This window comes from Cynara cardunculus, unplaced genomic scaffold (assembly GCF_001531365.2).
Source record: "Cynara cardunculus var. scolymus isolate 2C unplaced genomic scaffold, CcrdV1 Un_Scaffold_1189, whole genome shotgun sequence".
In the NCBI taxonomy this organism is placed as follows: Eukaryota; Viridiplantae; Streptophyta; class Magnoliopsida; order Asterales; family Asteraceae; genus Cynara; species Cynara cardunculus.
Genome location: NW_020200698.1, coordinates 99,695 through 120,197, shown reverse-complemented (window position 1 = coordinate 120,197; position 20,503 = coordinate 99,695). Strand labels below are relative to the sequence as shown.

General features: G+C 36.9%; 1 protein-coding gene and 1 pseudogene across 1 annotated transcript; one reads left to right on the top strand and one right to left on the bottom strand.

Moving 5' to 3' along the window:
- The first annotated feature begins 626 nt into the window (after positions 1–626).
- On the top strand, positions 627–2,517 carry LOC112502295. Its single transcript, XM_025106168.1, has 2 exons — positions 627–1,767; positions 1,857–2,517. The coding sequence occupies exon 1, from the start codon at positions 644–646 to the stop codon at positions 1,724–1,726; it is 1,083 nt and encodes a 360-aa protein (XP_024961936.1). The 5' UTR covers positions 627–643; the 3' UTR covers positions 1,727–1,767; positions 1,857–2,517.
- Positions 2,518–6,644: 4,127 nt separating this feature from the next.
- Positions 6,645–20,503, bottom strand: part of LOC112502296 — a 60,297-nt pseudogene continuing 46,438 nt past the window's right edge.

Here is a 20,503-nt window from a genome sequence, read left to right as displayed (position 1 = left end):
TTTAGTAAAAATAATATATATATATATATATATATATATATATATATATATATATATAGGAGTCAAAATTCAGAAGTGGTGTAGGGTGCCAAGTGAGCCCCTTATGCATCGCACACCCGTCGGTGCTTAACCGTCAGCTGCCACCGATAAGAATCCGGCTGAGATGTCACATCATCAAATTTTGTATTTTTTTTTTTTTTGCAAACTAATCCCTCTACGTACCAGGTAGTGTGTAATGCTAACCGAGGGGTCATTTTTTTCAAAAATATTTGTTTGAAAGTTATTTTTGTAATTTCGATTATTTTAGGAGGTTAGTTTAGTTAATAACTGGATAGATGGCCCTCCCAACTTGGCCTATTCACGTGTTCTCCAAAACGAAACCAAGAATCTCATTCGTTGACCACACCAAGGACCCCCTGGTCTTCTTCACCTTTTCAACCATCAGATCACAACTCCATGCATCCAACGGTCAGAAACATACCATCTCGGATCTCAAACAACAGCATTTCACACCAAGATCAAAATCATCACTAAATCATGTCACTTCTTCAAAACCCAAAATCACATAGAAAAGCTTAAAGCTTTTGTGCCAAGATTTCCGATGGGTTTCACGATGGGTTTGAATCTCCTTCTTCTGGTAGCCATGGTTGCCACCAATATCCTCTCCCTCTACCACCTCTCAACCACCATGATTTCCACTAAACCCACCACCCCTCTTAACCCCCCAGTTCCCGACCACCTCCTCCGCCAGCTTCAGACCATACGCGCCACCATCAACCACCTCACGCGCCTCCAGCCCAATCCTTCCCTTCACAACAACCCCTCCACCGCCGCCGCCATCATCCCGTCGGATCTCCTTCTCTATACCCAACTCTCCCCCATCGCATCCGCCTGTCGCCACCACCCTGACCTCCTTCACCAGTACATGAACTACACCCCGTTCACCCTTTGTCCCCCACCGTCATCCGCCGCCGCTGAGCCGTTGATCCTCCGTGGATGTCATCCTCTCCCACGCCGGCGTTGCTTTTCTCCCACCCCTAATAAGCTCCCAACTTCCCTTCCCACGAACCCCTTCTCTCCGGTGCCGGAAAATTCCATTTTATGGAGTAATTACAAGTGTAAAAACTTGGATTGTCTTAACCCAGATCTGGGTTTTGATTTAAAGAAAGAGAAATCAAAGTTTTTGAGCTACAAAACCGATCTTGATCTCCCCATTTCTCAACTAACAGAGATCGCAAAAAAGTCAAAAAGCGTCCTCCGGTTAGCTCTAGACATCGGCGGCGGTACAGGTACTTTCGCTGCGCAAATGAAGCAAGAAAATGTGACGGTTCTAACGACCACAATGAGCTTGAGTGCACCATATAACGAAGTTGCTGCACTCAGGGGATTGGTGCCATTACATGCGCCATTGCAGCAGAGATTGCCGGTCTTCGATGGTGTTTTGGATCTGGTACGATGTGGACACGCCGTCAACCGGTGGATTCCGGTGGCAGCAATGGAGTTCTTGCTTTATGATGTGGATAGAGTATTGAGAGGTGGTGGGTATTTTTGGGTGGATCATTTTTTCAGTAAAGAAGTCGATCTTGATAAGATTTATGGGCCATTGATTGGGAAATTGGGGTATAAAAAGGTGAAATGGGCAGTGGGGAAGAAGATGGATTCAAGTGGCGTGAAGAATGGGGAGGTTTATTTGACTGCTCTTTTGCAAAAACCAGTTTCAAGATGATGATGAAGATGCTGATGAATCTTTTCTTCTTCATTCTTGAGGTACAAATCTATATCTAGATTTGTGGTGGTCTTTACATCATGAATTGCATTACTTATCTGCAAACTATGTCATGTTTTGATGCTTGCAGAAGTTGGACATTTCACAGTTGGCTTATTTTGACTGCAACCAGTTAAGAAAATGGAAATTAGGAGCTAGATTCGAGTTAAAAACTGGGTGGCCTATTTTGCCTATCTAATACCCACCTTTAGATCAATAACACTAATGAGAAGCACCAGTCAATTCTCTTCTAAAGCGTAATTCATGGATTTGTTTGTGATTAAAAGTGATCAAGGGACCAAATCGCCTCTTACACTTCTCAACTGAACTGTTATTCTTACACGATCCCTCGTTTATATACCAACGTGATAACCGCTACTTCAAATCACGGTCCCGCCTGCTATTTCTACAGTTGACCGCGTTATCAGCTTAGCATATGTTACCATGAAAATGTTGATATTAATATATGTTAACCTACTTTAACATGAAATGTTAACATATTAATGCATGTGAGGATGTTAACTTATGTGAAACTCTGGTAACGAAGTGGTACCTACAACTTATGTGAAACTCTGGTAACGAAGTGGTACCTACGGTTCTCAAGAAACTTTAGTTCTTATCAGAACCCAAACATGTTGTATCAACATATATGAAGCTGGTAACTCATAGTTGTGTCCAAAGTCGAAATTTGGTTCTTTGATGATCGGTTTTATAGATATGTTCATGCTGAACACCAATGAATCTTTATTTTACAGTACCCTTTTACTAGCTTCCCCAAACGACCAAACATATGTTTGCCAAACTAGCCGATAAACTTGCTGTTAGGGGTGGTCGTGGCGGCCCTGTTTGGGCGGTTTAACCCCTCAGACCACAAACCAGACCGTAATGGTGGTTTATAAAATTTTCAAACCGAGCGGTTTGACATCAAGTGTCCAGACCGGTCAAACCAGACTACGAAAAGGCGGTCTGGTCTGACTGGTTTAGGCGGTTTGGGTCTTTAATGGACTTTAAATATTAAATTTAAAACATATATAATTTATAATTTTCGATTAAATATACAATTTAACAAAACAAAATATCTAAACAAATAAATGTAATAATTAAGCAGCTTACAAAGTCGAAGCAATCAAAAATACAAACAAATAAATATATAATACATATTAGAAAATAAACAAATTAACAAAGTTACAACTCCCCTGTAAGTATTGAGTAAAAAAATTCACGACTTCACAACCTTCAATAGTTCAATTCTTGAGTCTTGAATTCTTGACCAAACAAAATAGAAGCCAAATCTAAGTTGATTGAATCACTTGGTTGATGTCTTGATGATGTGCGCTGAAATCAAACCATGGATTAAAAAGATTGATAGATTGATAGAGTTCTGGAGGAATTTCAAAATTTGGATACCGTCAATATCAAATGTGTCGATATGTTTAATGGTTTAAGGGTTTTAGGTGCCGATTTTGATTATGTTAGATGTTAGGTTTAGGGATATATTTGAGTCATAGCCCATAAGTTAAAAAAGTTGGACTTGCTAATACTAATATATATATATATATATATTTGGCGGCCGGTTTGGTCCAAACCGCCAAAAAAAGGTTCCAGACCGGACCGGACTGCCCAGTTTTGCTATTTTCCAAGCCATACTGGACCGCCAAACCGCCAAAGACGGTCCGGTTTGACTTGGTTTGTCCGGTTTGAGCGGTCCAACGGTTTTTTTGAACATCCATACTTGCTGTTGGCTGATAAGCCATATGACAATTTAGAATGGTCTAAAAGGAAAATATAAGGGGCATTTATGTGAATATAAAGGGGTATAATTGGAGAAAAAGTGAAAAGAAAAACCCAATAAGCTATATTAAATAGCTTTTCAAAAACCTAGTTTATAGCTTATCAAATAGGGTTTTTTCAATAAACTCAAAAAATAACTACATGAGCCCAACTAGGTAACTCGCTCGCAATTGAGTCGAAACGAAAATAATTTGTTGTCTTTTCTCCTCTTTGTACTCATACAGCTTATGTTTTAGTTCGGATATTTAGCCTCATGTCTTCATTTACGTCAATAAAATTCGACCAAAATTGTACCTTTCGTAATCTCGGATTACCATACATGATACTCCTTTTTATCCAAGAAAGAATACAACACTTAGGGGTCGTTTACCTAACAATTACCGGGTAAGTGCTTACTGAGTGTCACTTACCTTCGGATGAGCATGACAAAGACCTAAAGTCTTTCCCGGCAAGAGTTCTAGCAAGAACCAAGAATCTTACTTGTGATAAGTGAAGGAGAAGACTTTTACCTAGTAAACTCTTACCGGATAAAGAGAAGCTTACCAACAATCAATTTTAGTTACCCGATAAGGTAAGTGAGGGTAATGCTCTTGTCAAGTGTTTATTCAGTAAGCATCTGGTAAACGACCCATTAGGCCATGTTTGGCAACCATAAACTAACTTATTTTTCGAGCTTATTGAAAAAGTCCTATCTGGTGAGCCATATAAACCAATATCTTGGAAAGCTGCTTGAGATGGCCTATTAGACCTGTTATCATCCTTTTCCCAACTATGCCCGCTACATTTTTCTTTTAAGTCATTTACATTGTCATATGGCTTATTGACTATTTATCAGTTAACTTATAAGCTAACAACTAACCTTTTCAGCCAACAACTAGTTTATAAACTAGTGTGCAATATATATCATCACTATTTTGAGTACCATATGAGTGTAGTTGATGAAGGACAATTTGCATCCTTGTATATTCGTCGTTATAATGGATTGTATTTGATTGTTTCCGAGTGGTCGATATCAATTTATTGCATTACATATCGGATCCGTGGCCGAAGTTTTTTGATGTTGGTACAATGAAATGGGTGATGTGGTTAACGACAGTTATTTGATCCATAATTTAATCGACATTCTTTGATTTTTCTTTTATAACAGGGACACGGTGTCGGAGCTCGAATCGACTAAAAAGTAGAGGTAACAGGTTCATTCCTTGTGTTCAAAAGGAAAATAATCGAAGTCATGTTACTAGCCTCAAATCCAAGACCTTCAATGTAGTTGTTTTTGTGTAAAGATCAACATTACCAAAAATACTATTTGTAATCCTTTTTGTAGTACACATTACACAATTTATGCCATAAACGAGTGTAGGCTGGTTTTTATTTGTTCCGAATGTGCTACGTGAACCGGCGTAAGGGGTCAAATTTGAGTTCCGTTCGGCAGCTTTGGCTCGTTTCTCTTTCTACATGGGGTTATCTGAGAGAATAACTTTCTGACAGATTTCAAGGCATAACAAGGCATTTTTTCTGTTTACTGTGGACGTTCTTAAGGCTATGTTTGGCAAATTAGCTAATAATCTAGTTGGTAACTAATAATTTAGCTTATGAATGATTTATATTTGGCAAAAATTAGCTAATAATCTTTTTTTTTATTAACCTGGATATTCAACCCGCTATACTAGCCGACTAATCCCAGGGCGACCACCTATTTTGCAGATATCCTGGAGTCACTGCATTTGAATCTCCGTGGCCACAAAGAGATTTTTATTCCTCCTTGGATTTGAACTTGAGACATTCTGGTACTTTTGACCTTTGAGGTCAAGCTCAAACCAATCAGGCACCATTCTTCTGGTTAGCTAATAAAATTATAAAATGACCAAAAAAGATATCTTGAAAAATTAGTTAATTACAATATTTCATAATATAATTAAAACAATATGTTAATATCTTAATAGTATAATATGTTAATTAAGAAAAACAATATAATAAAGAAAATTAATAATATAAAATGTTGATTAAAAAAATTTCAAATTGATTATTATATGTATTTATAAATTTTGGATTTGTTAAATCAAATTGTAGAAAAAAGTTATTAATTTACGATTTTAAATAACTATTACATATAATACAAATAAAAAATAAAATCTTAAAATGTTATTATATACAAATCCTAACAAATTCCATGAAATACCAATTACTCCAAAAGGATTTTAAAATCTCATGTTTGTGGGATTTCAATAAAATCCTAAGATCTCAAATCTAGGAAAGTTTTGAGGCATGAGATTTAAATGAAATTCAATTCCAAATCCAATCCAATCCAATTTAGAATTTGATTGGATTTGAAATTGAATTCCATTGCAATTTCATGTCTGGCTTCAAGGATTTTGAAATCCCACGAAGGTGGTTGGTATTTCACTGCATTTCATAGGATTTGAATGTAACATGTCTTAAAAAATGTTTAAAACATATATTTTATAATTATCCAATAATAAAAAGATAATTCACGTATTTTTATAATTTATTTATATATTATAGAGTAGAATTCAAATCCTACAAACCAAAAATTTCAAATCCTCTCAAATCCAAATTCTTTTACAATATCTAAATCTCTTAAAACCATTCCATTAGATCAAACGTCTGAATGTTCCAATAGTAGCAACAAAAAGGAAGTCTCAAAATCTAGCCTTTAATTCAATCACCATTTCAAGTCTCCATATGGACACCGTAGGTTTTCATTATCATTAGCTTAACAAGATCCCATGATGACTCATCAGAAAAGAGAAAAAAAATAGCATAAAAAAACATGCTTGTCGTTTTGGTGACCTCATAGAGTAAACATTTGACCAGATGGAAGTATCCATAATGTGAAGGTCTAAACTAATTAAATCGAAATATGGAAGACTAACATATTCTAAAAAGGTTAATGACTACATACTATGATTCAGACTCCATTACTAGTAATTAGTAAATACAACTTTACTACATAATCATTTCCTCATGTTATTCAACAAAAACCCATAACATCGACACAAAAACACGACAGATATATCCGACTTCTGTAACTGCTTTCAAAATCCAAACCAATCTAGATATGGATCATCTCACCGTCTGCCTAATCTTGATCATTCGTTTCAGTGTCGCTAACCAGAAGCTGCACTCATCCCAGTCACTTGTCGTAAGATCAACCTGTACCAACAACCAAGGATAATAATATATCAACTTTGTCCATTCGTTTACTTAGTTTTTTTGGTCATCATATAGTATCTAGCAATTTTTGCTAATCTTAACAGGTAAGATGTCACTTGTTCAAGTCTCCTCAAAACCACCAGAAGGTTTGTCTCGTTGTTAACTTCAAGGTTAGGAGTAATCGAGGTGCATGCATACATGCTGACATGAACATCTACAGTTATAGAATAATGTTCTTTCTCAACTACGAAAAGTAGATACACAAGCCATTTCAAAAAACAACTTTTTTGATAATTATAAATTTTACATTTTATACATGAACGACTTAACTTTGAACACCGCCCGCAAAAAGAACACAACTTTTTTGAACCCACTGATTATATATTCTATTTTTTTACCTTTTACATTATAAATGCAATGCTTTCTATTAACTTCACCACACAGCCAAATCCTATATTTTCCCTCCAAGAAAACAATTAGAACTACAGATTCACTATGTATTTGTTTTCTCCAAACAAAATTGCGGAGTTGTACACTTTCCATAAAAAAGGTGGAGTTTAGAAAGATTGTGCCAAGATATTCATGAGTGGAAAGATCTTCCATCAACCACGATTCTTCAACTCTGTGAATGATCTCCTATTCAAGCAAGGGAGCGATAAAGAGTTGGTACAACATGCCATCCCATATTCTCAAAAAGAAATCAATGTACACATCACCACCTACTCAGTATGACACCAAGTATCTTGGATCAGACAGTCACGTCATCAATCCATACCAGATAACACCGCGAGTCATCGGTCCGTTTTTTGAAGGGGACTAGAAAAAGACTGGTCTTTTTAGGGACCGGATTTCAGATCAAGACTGGTCCGGACCGCCAATCCTAAGTCAGCCCTTACCCCGCCAGACTTGGACTGGGCTCTTCTTGGACCACTTTGACCAGACCAGACTGACTTTTAAGGACCGGTCTGTGCCCATATCTGACACCAAGTACTCTAGTAACCAACAAAAGTTCCCACCTATCAGCCTATTGAAAATTTGAAATGCATGAATTCTTAATACCGACACCAGGGGAGCAGAAGCATAATTTAAATGTTTTAAGATTAGAAAGAGACCGAGTAATAACAAAATTACCAGGTACATTGGATACATCTGCTGTCTGTACTGTTGGTGGAGGGGCAGGAAGACCAGCCGGCTGTGTAGGACTAGGTGGTTGAACATGACCTGAAGTAGTTCTTTGCACTCCTGTATTACTACTCATAGGCATGAATCCCCTCACTTGTGGTGTGGGTGCCCCATCTTGCAATATCCTCTGCCCAGGAGTAGGAATCATTGGAGATGGAACAGGACCAAGTGAACCAGGTGCTGGTGGTCCAACTTGGTAATTAGAATTAGCCTTCACCTGAGGCTGAGACTAGTACACGACATTTGTTTTAGCAGAAGAAATCCTACAAGTTAGTAGTCAAAATTCTAAAAACACGAAGAATATCTCTCTCTCTCTATATATATGCTTACAGGATAGAATTGAGAACCCATGCTAAGAGGCTGCTGGTATTGGTCAGCATTTCTCATAATAGGAGGGGTGGTAGGAACAAATAGTCTTGGTGCAGGTTGAGTTGCAGCTGGTTGGGGAGCAAATCCCACCTAAAAGAATATAGGTGAAAAAACTTTATTCTATATAAAACAGCATCATAAGAAATTACTCAAGTTATCCGCCCAGAAATTTACAGCAAAGGAAAATGATAAACTATGCCGAGGAAAAAGTAAGTCAAATTCAAAAGAAACACCAGAAAGAAACTAGTGATGGGGGATATGATGCTTAACAGAATGCTATGTACTCCGTCCGTCCCAAAATAAATGTCAATGAAAACAACATGCAGTTTTAGAAATGTCTAATTATTACACTTTTTAATTAACTACATGACAATTTTACCCTTTATAATAGAGGGGTAATGAATTTATCCATCTAATAATTAAGGACAGACTTTGAAAGTAAGTACTTACTTATGAAAGTGGACATTTACTTTGAACTGAAATAGAAATGTGGATATTTATTTGGACGGAGGGAGTAGTTGTTATACCTAACAACTTTCCATGTTTGTACTGTAAAACTTCAACTAATTTACATACCGGCAGAATGTGAGCTGCAGGAGATGGAACAAATGAAGTAGGTTGTTGCTGTTGATATTGAGTACTGTAAGAAGGACCAGGTGGTTGCTGATAGTTTTGACGATGGTAAGCGGCATCATCCTGGAAAGTAGCAATACCCGTAAATAGAAGAAAGCAAACACATATGATCAGCAATTGCCCTTGCCTTTCCCTAAAGTTGTATATAACATAGTTCTTTTCAAGTAAATTACAGTATATTTTGCCACTAGCACTATGCCTATTCCCCCTTGCCGTGGTTCCAAAAACATTTGCTCATTGTAAATCTATGCGTTTGATTAAATCCACTGAAGGAAATTTGTTCAAATATTGAAGAAAATAGAGTATAGTTACACCTGATAATAGTTTCTGGAGGACTCAACAGCTGAACTTGTCTGTTTGTTGACACCGTATGAAGCTGCCATTAGAAACTGAGAGTTGCCAGGATCCATAGACCCAGCTGTCAGTGACCGCTGGTCAATCTCCTTTCTGTTAGCTGTCCGCCCCAACTAGCATCAATGTAAACCTCTAAATCTCAGCTGCTGTGTTTTCTGAATGCAAGCCGAGACCTGGAGTCATTTTTAAATAGCATAGAATGCAATACACGGCTTCCAAATGTTCATCACAAGGGTTGTGCATACGTTGACTTGCAATGCCGACAGTAAAGGCAATATCAGGCCTGGTATGGGAATGATAGATTAATTTGCCTACTATTCTTTGAACTCTCCCTTTCTACTGGAGTTGATTCACCACTTCGATTTGCTTTCAAGTTTGGATCCATTGGAGTATTTGCAGGCTTGCATCCAAGCATTCCGGTTTCTTTTAGAAGATCTAGGACATACTTACGTTGGGATATGACAATTCCATCTTTGAATCGGTCTACCTCCATCCCCAAGGAGTATTTGAGAGGTCCTAGATCTTTCATTTCAAATTCTGATGCAAGCCGTGTCTTTAGTTTTGAGATTTCTTCAAAGTCGTCACCTGTTAGGATTATGTCATCCACTTAGACAATGAGAATTGCTAATTTTCCTGTTGAAGAGAACTTTATGAACAAGGTATGATCAGCTTGACTTTGAATTAATCCATGTTTGATGATTGACTTTGCAAATCTATCAAACCATGCCCGAGGTGACTACTTTAAGTCGTATAGTGACTTAATCAATCTGCACACACTTCGGCTACTTGAAGCTTTCTTCATTCTCGGTGGTATGTCCATATAGACTTCTCTTCCAGTTCCCCGTTTAAGAAAGCATTTTCTACATCCAACTGGTATAAGGGCCAATCACAATTGACTACAAGGGATATTAGAACTCTTACAGTGTTAAGTTTGGCGACAAGAGCAAATGTTTCTTGATAATCAATGCCGTATGACTGAGTGAACCCCTTAGCTACCTTTAATACTCCAATCTGAGTTATACTTGATGATGAAAATCCATTTGCATCCGACAGTCTGCTTTCCTTGTGGTAATTCTGTGAGGACCCATGTGCCATTTTTCTCAAGAGCATTGATTTCCTCTTGTATTGCCATTTTCCGTTTGGGATGTTTCATGGCCTCATCGATGTTTGTGGGTACCTGGACCGAATCAAGAGAGGAGAAAAATGATTGGAAAGTTGGTGTAAGTTTCCCGTAAGAAACGTACCTCTCTACAGGATGATTTGTACAAGTTCTGGTACCCTTTTGGTGAGCAATGGGTAAGTCAAGATCAACAGATGAAGAATCTAACTCAATTCGTACCTTTATGATCTTCAAGGTTAAAAGGGACTGGATGAGCTTTTGAACAATCCTGACCTTGCATATTGGCCTCTGTATTCCCAACTTTTCTTCTTCTGTAAACCTGAAATTCTTTGTTCACTGGATTGGGATGTTTTTGAGTTTGAGCTTGTGGAGTGGGGTTTGAATCTGTTGTGGATGGATTGGCTGAAGGAGTATTGTTTGTGGAGGGAATGACTGAAGGGTTAGTGGTTTCTGGAGATGATTCAGATTAGACCGGAAAGGTAGTGTTTTCTGGAGAAGATTCAGATTGGTCAGGAAAAGATGGAATGGTGTCTTCTTGAGCATGATCTGGTTGGGTAGGTGATGTTTGGGTAGTATTTTCTGAAATAGGCTCTGGTTGGGTATATATGGAGTGATGATCCTGAAGAGTTTCCCGTAATTGATATTCCCTCAATTGTTCCCTCTGAAAATCAGATCTGGGAAAGAAGGATTGTTTTTCAACAAAGGTGACATGCATAGTGTTATAGACCTTCTTTGTTTCTCGAGAGTAACACTTATACCCTTTCTGAGTGCTGGAATATCCAATGAAGAGACATTTTTGGGACTTCAGATCAAGCTTTGTTCTTTTGTCATCATGAACATGGACAAAGGCTGTACAACCAAAGACTTTAAAGGGAAGCTCTGAAGAAAAAACTAAGACACGAGGGAATGCTGCAAGCATTAGATTTCTTGTTGTTTTGAATTGTAACACTTGACTTGGCATGTGATTTATAAGGTAAGTAGTTGTGAGTAATGCTTCCCCCTCAGAACTGTTTATGGACATGATTTGAAAACATGATGGATCTGGAAACCTCAAGAAGATGACTATAATTTCTTTCAGCCACTCCATTTTGTTGTGGAGTGTCAACACAAGAGCTGATAGGGACAATTCCCTGATCTAATAGATATAAACCAAGGACAGAGTTTAAATATTCCTTTCCATTATCAGTTTTCACAATTTCAATCTTTTGTTTGAATTGATTTTGGATCATGGAATGGAAAGTTTTTAAGATAGAGGTTGTCTCTGGTTTTTCTTTCATGAGAAGAGTCCATGTTGTCTTTGTACGATCATCAATAAAGGATACGAACCATCTTGATCCATTGATATGTTTTACCCTTGAAGGTCCCCAAATGTCACCGTGTATCAGGGTCAAAGGTTGTGAAGGTTTGTAGGTCGTGGCAGGAAAAGTTTGGGGAGCATGTTTGGCGAGTTTGCATATTTCACCATGGAACAAATTTGGCATTTTATTAATGAATAAATGAGGAAACAATCTTTTGAGATAACCAAAATTTGGATGTCCAAGGCAAAAATGCCATAGCATGATAAGATTCTTATTTGAACTAGAAAAAGAATCAAAGACATAATTGAAGTTGTATTTGGAAACACAACTTGCCTTGTGAACTTGTCTACTTTTAGAAGAGTTCTTAAGAATATAGAGTCCATTATGCACTTCACCACTGCCAATCACCTTCTCCGATCCTATCACTTGAAATTGGCAAAAGTTTGAATTAAATTTAGACACACAATTTAGTTTTTTAGTGAGTTTGTTGATTGATAGAAGGTTGCAATTTAATTTAGGAACAAAGAGAACTGAAGAGAGGAAGAGACCATCTGATAACTTTACAGATCCCGTTCTTGTTACTTTAGAGATGGAACCATCTGCAATTCTGGCTGTGAGAGGATTATCACGTGGTGTAAAGGTGTGGAAGACATTTAGATCACCTGTCATGTGAGCCAGATGCCCCCGAATTTACATCCCATGGACCAATGGTGTTGAAGGTTGCTTGAAAAGAGGTACCTTGGTAACTGACGTTTGCACTGATTGAAGGTGAGTTTGGCTATTGTGAAAACTGCCCAAAGAGTTTCTGGAGTGCATCAATCTGATCATTCATGAAAGGGTTGACCTCGGTCATTGTTTCTTCATTGTTTGCAACCATGTGGACATGCCCTTGATCACTCCTACTTTTGCTTTCCAATCTGCAGGTTTTCCATGGAGCTGGAACCATGGATCTTCCAGCAGATTTCAAGCAGATGACCTGGTCTTTGGCAGTGATCACATCATGGTCTGCCCTTTCGAGTCTTGTTGCTTGAAGAAGCCGAGTAGTTATCATTGCAGATCCATCCAAGTGTTGTGAAGAGTTTGGCATCATGAGTTCCAACTTTCTTCCCTTCAGATATCAGAGAAAACTTCTCGGATTAGAGGGAGAGGTTTGAGGCTCATCATTCTACTTTTGACTTGGTCAAGTTCTTTGTTCAACCCTAACAGAAATCTAAATGTTCTCTTTTTCTCAATGATTTCTTTGTAGAGGGTTGCATCATTAGGATACTTCCAAGAATACCTCAAAAATATCAAAGTGTAGCCAATACCTTATGATTGTGTTGAAGTATTGTGTGACATCTGAGTCTCCTTAGGATTTCAGAGGTATAGCTATGATACCATGTAGTAATTGAGAGCCTTTTTATTTTGTATATTGAAAGGGAATACAACAAATATATTTATGCAAGAAAAGAAATCCCTAAAAACAGAAAACACAATCAAAGGAATCCTAGAGAAAAACAAGAAACTCTAACTAAGGAAAAGATACAGAATCTTTACATGTTCTTTACCGAAATATTTGGTTTGATAGTGTGCTACTAATTCTTCCGCTCTATGCTTTTAATTGTGGTGCCATAGTGGTGAAATAGCAGTGCTATAGCAGTTAACAGTCCTAGAAGAAATAGCGGTTCCGCTAATAGCGGCGCTAATCACCGCAATCGGGCGCAATTTTGACTTGCAATAGCAATGTGAAAACCGCAATTAGGAGTTGAGCTTTAAGTTAGCCTTTTAAAGGGTTTGGAGATGTCGATTAAGGAATTACAAGCTAGGGGGCTGATTTTCATTTGCATATTGGTGTGTAAACTCGCTATTCCTCTCTCATCTCTTCTATTTCAGTCTATATTTTGCATCTACTCTTCACAACAACATTGTCTTCCAACATTGATTTTGCTCATCTCTTCTATTCACCTGTTCTTATGTTCATCTTCAAAATATATATTATGTTATGCATCTATTCATACATTTATTTATAATTGTAATGATTACATGAACCGCTACATATGGACCGTTTTACCACCGCCTTACCATCACAATAACCGTTATATCAAATCACGGCCCTGACCGCTATTTCAAATTTTGAATGCTGTAACAGCATAGCTTCTGCTTCTGATAAATCAAAAGGGTGCACGTTCTGCTAGGGGATTGTAACTTCCATAAATTTCCCATTTGTCACTCAACAAATTTCAACGAGTGAATTTTTAAGTTCAACCAACCCATATGCAAATGTGAAATGAGTGTTCTCTATTATGGAATCTAATTTGTTGTGAAAAAAAGAAGTTACTTGCTCTGCCAATTTAAACCTTATATAATAGTGCATACCTGGTTCAGATGAAAGGGCTATCCGATCTCGTAAAATCACCAGTTCAGGAGACAAATCTTCAGTACCCATTAACTTCAAATATTCCATAGTTGTTGTTAAAAGTCCTTGACTGGCTAATATTTCAGCATACTTCTCAACAAGTTTGCATAAAGGACTGAATCTCTTCTGTTAGGACTGAAAATCAGTATTAAATTGTATTCGTCTTGAAAGATATTCTGAAGAGAAGAAAGAGTATGAAGAAGAATGTCAAAGAAAGAATTTGGAATTGTCGGACAGCATTGTTCAGAAAAAGAAAGAATTAGATGAAGAGAAGAGAGTGTTTGTTCTTGAAAAGAAAAACACTGTCAAGAAAGATGCTGTTAAAGCAAATCTCGGATTTTGAGCAGCTGATCATCTTGGAACGAACCAAGACTGATAAAGAAAAGAAAGACATCTCCGAAGATTGTCAGAGTCAATTACATAAATTGTCTGAAAGCATTGATCGAAAGCAAAAGGCGTTAGACGAAGAGAAAAAGCAATTTGCCTTTGAGAAAAGAAATACTTCAAAGAAGTATACAACAATTGCTAAAGAGCTTGCAAGTAAGAAAAGTGGTTTGACATCGCTTCGGAGAATGCCAGGAGCAGCTCAGATGAAGAGAAACGAGAGTTGATAAATCAGAAGAAAAAGTTTGAAATGCTACAGAAGGAGTTAGAAGGTAAACTCCTGGACACTACAAGTAAATTGTCTGATCTAAAGACAGACCTTGAAACTGAGATGAAGATGAGAACTGAACTGAAAATTAAATTTGATTTAGTTACTGTTGAAAGAGACCAGCTTTTACAAAATGTCAAAGATTTTTCGTGTGCTAAAAGCCCAACTGGTTCTCAATCACAATGTAAAACTAACTTTTATGATTGTTCCAAATCGAACAGTTATTCAAGTAGTCCTAAATCAACTGTTTCTAAGAACAATTCTCAATCTTCAAATCAGCACTATCAAGGGTATGTCATTGGATCACCCAATTACTCTTCAAAGGTTAAAAGCATTTGGGTCAATAAGTCTGAATCTGTTTTATCTCATACACCTGTTGTTAAAACAATTTTCCTTGCATTATGAGATCCACTAATGATCTGATCAATCTTAGCAAGAGAAGGATCAATAATTTTGTCAATAACAAAAGGTTCAACAGATGGCATGGAGATAACAGCTATCAGAACAACTGGAAAGGTAAGAACATGTATGATCAAAATTTCTGGTACGGTTCATATTTTATTCCTAATCATCTTGTTAATAGTGCTGAAAAGAAAATATCTTATAGAAATAAATGGTTTGGAAATTTCAACATACCCCAACCTGATACTAACAAAATAGGACCCAAGTTCGTTTGGGTACCAAAATCTACTTAATCTGGTTTTGCTGGTGTGTCCATTTTGTGCTGATCAGAATATCATTTCAGTGATACACCAATGCAGGGGGAGTTGTAATTTATTCCAAACGAGGCTTCTGAACATTTCAGTTCAGGACCCGTGCTTTACTGAGTGTGGTTTCTAAACACTCAGTTTAGAACTCATGCTTAAAATGTTTCAATTTTTTTTTATTCTTTTGAGCTTAACTGAATCATTACTTAAATCTGTTTTCTAGGGGGAGTCTCTAGAAATTTTCAATAAATGTTTTTGGAAAATGAGTTTTTTGGTAACGAGTACATTTTCCTGAACAGGTAATTCCTGAGATTTTACTTGCTTAATTTCTCGTTGTACATAATTCCAATACCTGTTTCAGCTATTCTTCAAACTGTTATTATCACGTCTCTTATACGAAAATCTTTTTCGGTGATAATATGCTCGTTTGTATTCAACTTTGTTTTCTGATATTTTTTTTTACATTGATACATATACATTCATTTTTTTAATATCAGAATCTGTAAATTTGTTCTTACAGATCTTCATTCATTTCTCTCATATATACTGAATAATCGAATTGTTGTCGCATCATTATTTCATTAATTGTGCTTAAAGCCAAATTTCTTGATCAGTTTTTTATCTGATCATTGTGTTTTAAAGAAATAATATTTTTGATCAATCATTGTGATCAAATGTGCATAACGCTATATTTTAGGAGGGACTGAGTGCTTATCAGAAATACCTCTATGGAATGTCAAAACCGACAGACCTACCCAAGAGGACAACCATATCTGAGTGAGCTTTAAATCAAAAAGGGTTTGTGTGCCGAGATTAAAATGAAAAAGAGAGGGGTAGTTGTTGTGAGCTAAAAGAATTGACGAGAGTTGTGTCAGGATTAAAAGAAAATGAGAATCCTATTCCAAACTTATATAATCCGGGCATACCACACAATCTATTAGTTCTCGATTTTTTGGAGACTAATATTGAAAAAGGCAAAGCTCAGGCCAATTCTTGTCACAACCTCACCAGCTACTCATTTATCTCTTAACAGATAAGTGTTTCAATAACACTTGGGGCACGCAACTCATCATCTATCAATTTCTCATTCGGAGAAAGTTGATATTGAATCAGAAGGATATATGTCCCCCCTTCAAGTCTTTTTGATCACATATTGAGTCTGATAAATTTGTGTAGTCCACACGATTTATCTTTTTGAGCCTAAACAGAAGCATTAGTTGCTTTATCTTTCTACACTACACAGATTTAGCTTTTTATATGTTAATTTGCCAAAACATTCATAAATATGCTATTTTTTAGCTATCAATGATTGAATGGAAGACCTGGTGAGATGAGCATCAAAAAGTCTCATATATATAGTACATCCGTTGTACTGAGTATATCTGTTATACTCACAGGCCAATCGTTTTTATAAGATTGAAAACAATTTCATTCGTTGAAATTGGATGTTACCTTCCCATTCCCTTAATCTGAAAAGATTAAATAAGTGGATTTGCAAAGATCTACTTACATTTTCATGAATTGACGATTTACGCGGAAGATTTCATTCATCTTATGTATGATGGAATGATTCTCATTTCATCATAAGGGGGAGTATGTAATAACGAATGAAATATTCATTTCCGAACTTTTTAAAGGGAATCTGATGCAAAGATCAAGGGGGAGTAACTTCGAAATTGGCAAAAGACTCAAAAGAAGTGCGACCGGAGATAATTACAGAAAGATTATTCATGTGCTACAACGACTGAGAGATGTTGAATGTGAAGATCATCTTTACAACAGTTTACTGAAGATTAATTCTGAATATTCTTTGAAGATCACATCTTGTACATTGTTTTTGATGATTACTGTTCTACATTGTCAAAAGAGAAGATCATCGCGATTCTACATTTGAGGGGGAGAATGCTAGAAGATCTATCTCAACAGTTGATTGTTTTAAGATTTCAAGTTGAAGAATTCTTTTGAAGATGACATAATGTGCTTAAAGTTTCAAAGTTCAAACAGGACTCAAAGCGCAAAATTTCTTTCAAGTCTGAATACAAAGGGGGAGAATGTTAGGATTGAAAATCAGTATTAAATTGTATTCGTCTTGAGAGTTAAATAGTGTCTATAATTGTAAAAGTCATCGTGTTTGACTTTTCTTAGATAGGTTTGACTTTGACTATGTTTAGAAGTTTGACCCTATAAATAGGGTGATGTCTTTGTAATTTGGTAAGAGAGCTTATTATAAAATTTGATACGTAATAAGATAGTTGACCACATTTGAAGATTGTTGACTTTCTCTCTCTATTCTCATCTCATGTGTTCTTGAAAGTTTATCAGATCTGCCATTGTTATGGAGCTTTATGAAGATTGATCATTAAAGAAGGGACTATCATCTTCTGTCCAGTTGCTAAAGCAAGGACCACAGTTTTCTCCATTAAATCCTAATATCCCAAATTAGATAAGAGTTATCAATGTACCAAGAACAGAGACTAAACTTTCATCATGATGCTTACCTGAAGGTCAACATAGGATTTTCCCTCATGCTCAGTTGACACATTCTTCGACCAGATTTCCACTGTTTTATCGATATTTCCAGCACATATAAAACAAAGAGTCGCGGCTAGTGTATTACCAGCAGCTATGAGTCTAGAAGCAAGAGCATCACATAATAAAGTCCATTCCTCCCGTTGTGCAAACTGTGTTACACAGGCATATGAATAATTAGCATAAACAGCCGAGGAAGAAGTATATGAATAATTAGCTACCCTAGTCCTGCACCTCCATGAACTTCCATCAAAGATCATGTCCTCAAAAATACTGAAGGCTTGCCATGCCCCGCCTGCTGCTCATCTTACGTCCTCCTCAGCTTGCCCCCCCTCTTATCCTCTTGAGCTTTTGACTCTCCTCACCGGTGAGGGTTGTCCCCACAAATGTGTCTTAACCAAAGTTATCTCTTTTCTAAATTGATCTATGATAGTGCAGCTCCCAACTCTGTCAAGAAGATGATGCTTGCTATCTTGTCTAACATGGTTTGACCATAAGTCCATATGAGCATGCTCATTTTGGCAACTTCCAAATACCTCTCATTAGTCTAACTTGTTGGTCAACACCCTGATCCGTACAACATAGTTTATCTGATATTTCCTTGTAAAATTTGCTCTTCAGTTTTAGTGTAACCTTCTTGTCACACAACACTCCCGTTGCTGCTCTCCACTTTAACCATGTCGCCTTTATGTGATGTATTATGTAATTCTCGACCAGTTTCCTTCTGAATCATGGAGCCTAGATACTTGAAACTATCCCTTTACAGTATCCTTTGCTCACCATTATGATCTTCAATCCCCTCATCAATACAATCCTTGTTGAATTTGCATCATAGGTGTTTGTTCTCAATGTGATTGATGCGTAAACCATGTGATTCCATTTTCTCCCTTGACTACTTTAATCTCTCGATAATATTTCTTTAACTTTGCAGGCAATGTCGTCAGTGAATAACATACAGCAAGGAACACTCCCTTGGATCCCTTGGGATATCTCATCTACAATCATAGCAAAACAAAATGGAAGTGTTGATCTGAGTGTAGCTATTGCATTGCCTAATATACCTTCATGATACCCCCTCTCTCTCATCCACACTCTTCCAAATCACCTCCTATGGCATGCTATCATATGCCTTCTACAATTCTACTAACACATTGCAAACGTTGTTGCTATGCTCTCTATACTTCATAAAGCGTCTATGGTGGATTGCCTTGATTGTCTAACTCCTTGGCATGAAACTGAGTTGGTTTTCTGTCATCCAGTAAACAAAACTGATACAATCGAATTAATAACTTTTTACAATATATTTTTAAAATATTTAGAAAAATATGATTAGTGGTTGAAATTATTGATTAATTTTCTAGAAAATAAGACCAAAATATTGGAAGAATCTAATTCAATCTAGTGGCTAACCAATAACAATATCTAATGGATGGAACCAATTTGATCTATTCATCCATTGGATTTCAACTGACAAACATCCCTCATGATAGTTAGCCCAACTTTGTGCTTCCGCTTTGTTCTTGAGACATGAAGGTATCAAAGTAACTCTTTTGTTAAAAGAGATGACAATGGCAATAGGACGAAATCAACACCCTGCCAAGGATGGAGTTTAAGCACATAGCTGTGCACCAAGGACCCATCCTAGTCCTTTTTGTAGGATTTGGTTATGAAATGGAAAGAAATCATAGAGGGTAAAAGAAGAATGTCATGAGGAAGGAAGGTTATGACTCCACTGCACCATCATTGGGTGTCATTGCAAAGGTAGCAATTGACCGTCAATGCTACAACAAAGTAAGCAGATTCTGTGTTAAATAAAGGGCACTTCCATGGTTTGCCTGACATAACCAGCAATTCAGTCATTTGCAGTTGACCTAAGTGATTACAGCCTTAGCACATATATTTAGACCAACTAGCCTGTGACTGTTGGTTGACAAGTGACAAATTGATATTGCAAACTCCAGTTTAAGAATGGAATTATCCTACTTATGCTACTGAAGGTAATTACTTAGCAATACTACATGTTTTGATTGTTAACTTTCCAAGGCAGAAGACTTATCTGGTAAGTCTCCTGACTCCTAGTTACTTGTGATGGACTCACTTGTCATTTGATGAAAAAAACTAAAAAAGCTATTATCCTATAAATATGAAAATTACCACAAAAAAATTGCAAAACACAGAATTGAACTCTTCATCCTTATGCTTCCCAGGGAGGGAGGAGGAGACAATCATTTTCTTTTTGCCTCCTAAGGGGAGGGAGATATACGAACAAAATAACTTTAGCATAATTCAAACTCAAACAGCACTGTTGACAATATTGCATAAATTGCAAGTTTTTACTCATAATTTAGGTAACTTACAGTGCAAAGGAGAGCAAGTGTCTCCTTCCAAGATTTTATGGGTCTCGTATTTACTAGGCTAACAAGGTCATTATTCACCATTGCAGCAACCACCTGTAGTAGTAGACAAAATTGCTAAATTGAACCACAGAAAAACTAAGAGCTAATGGCTATAATAGAAATAATTATAGATCAAGA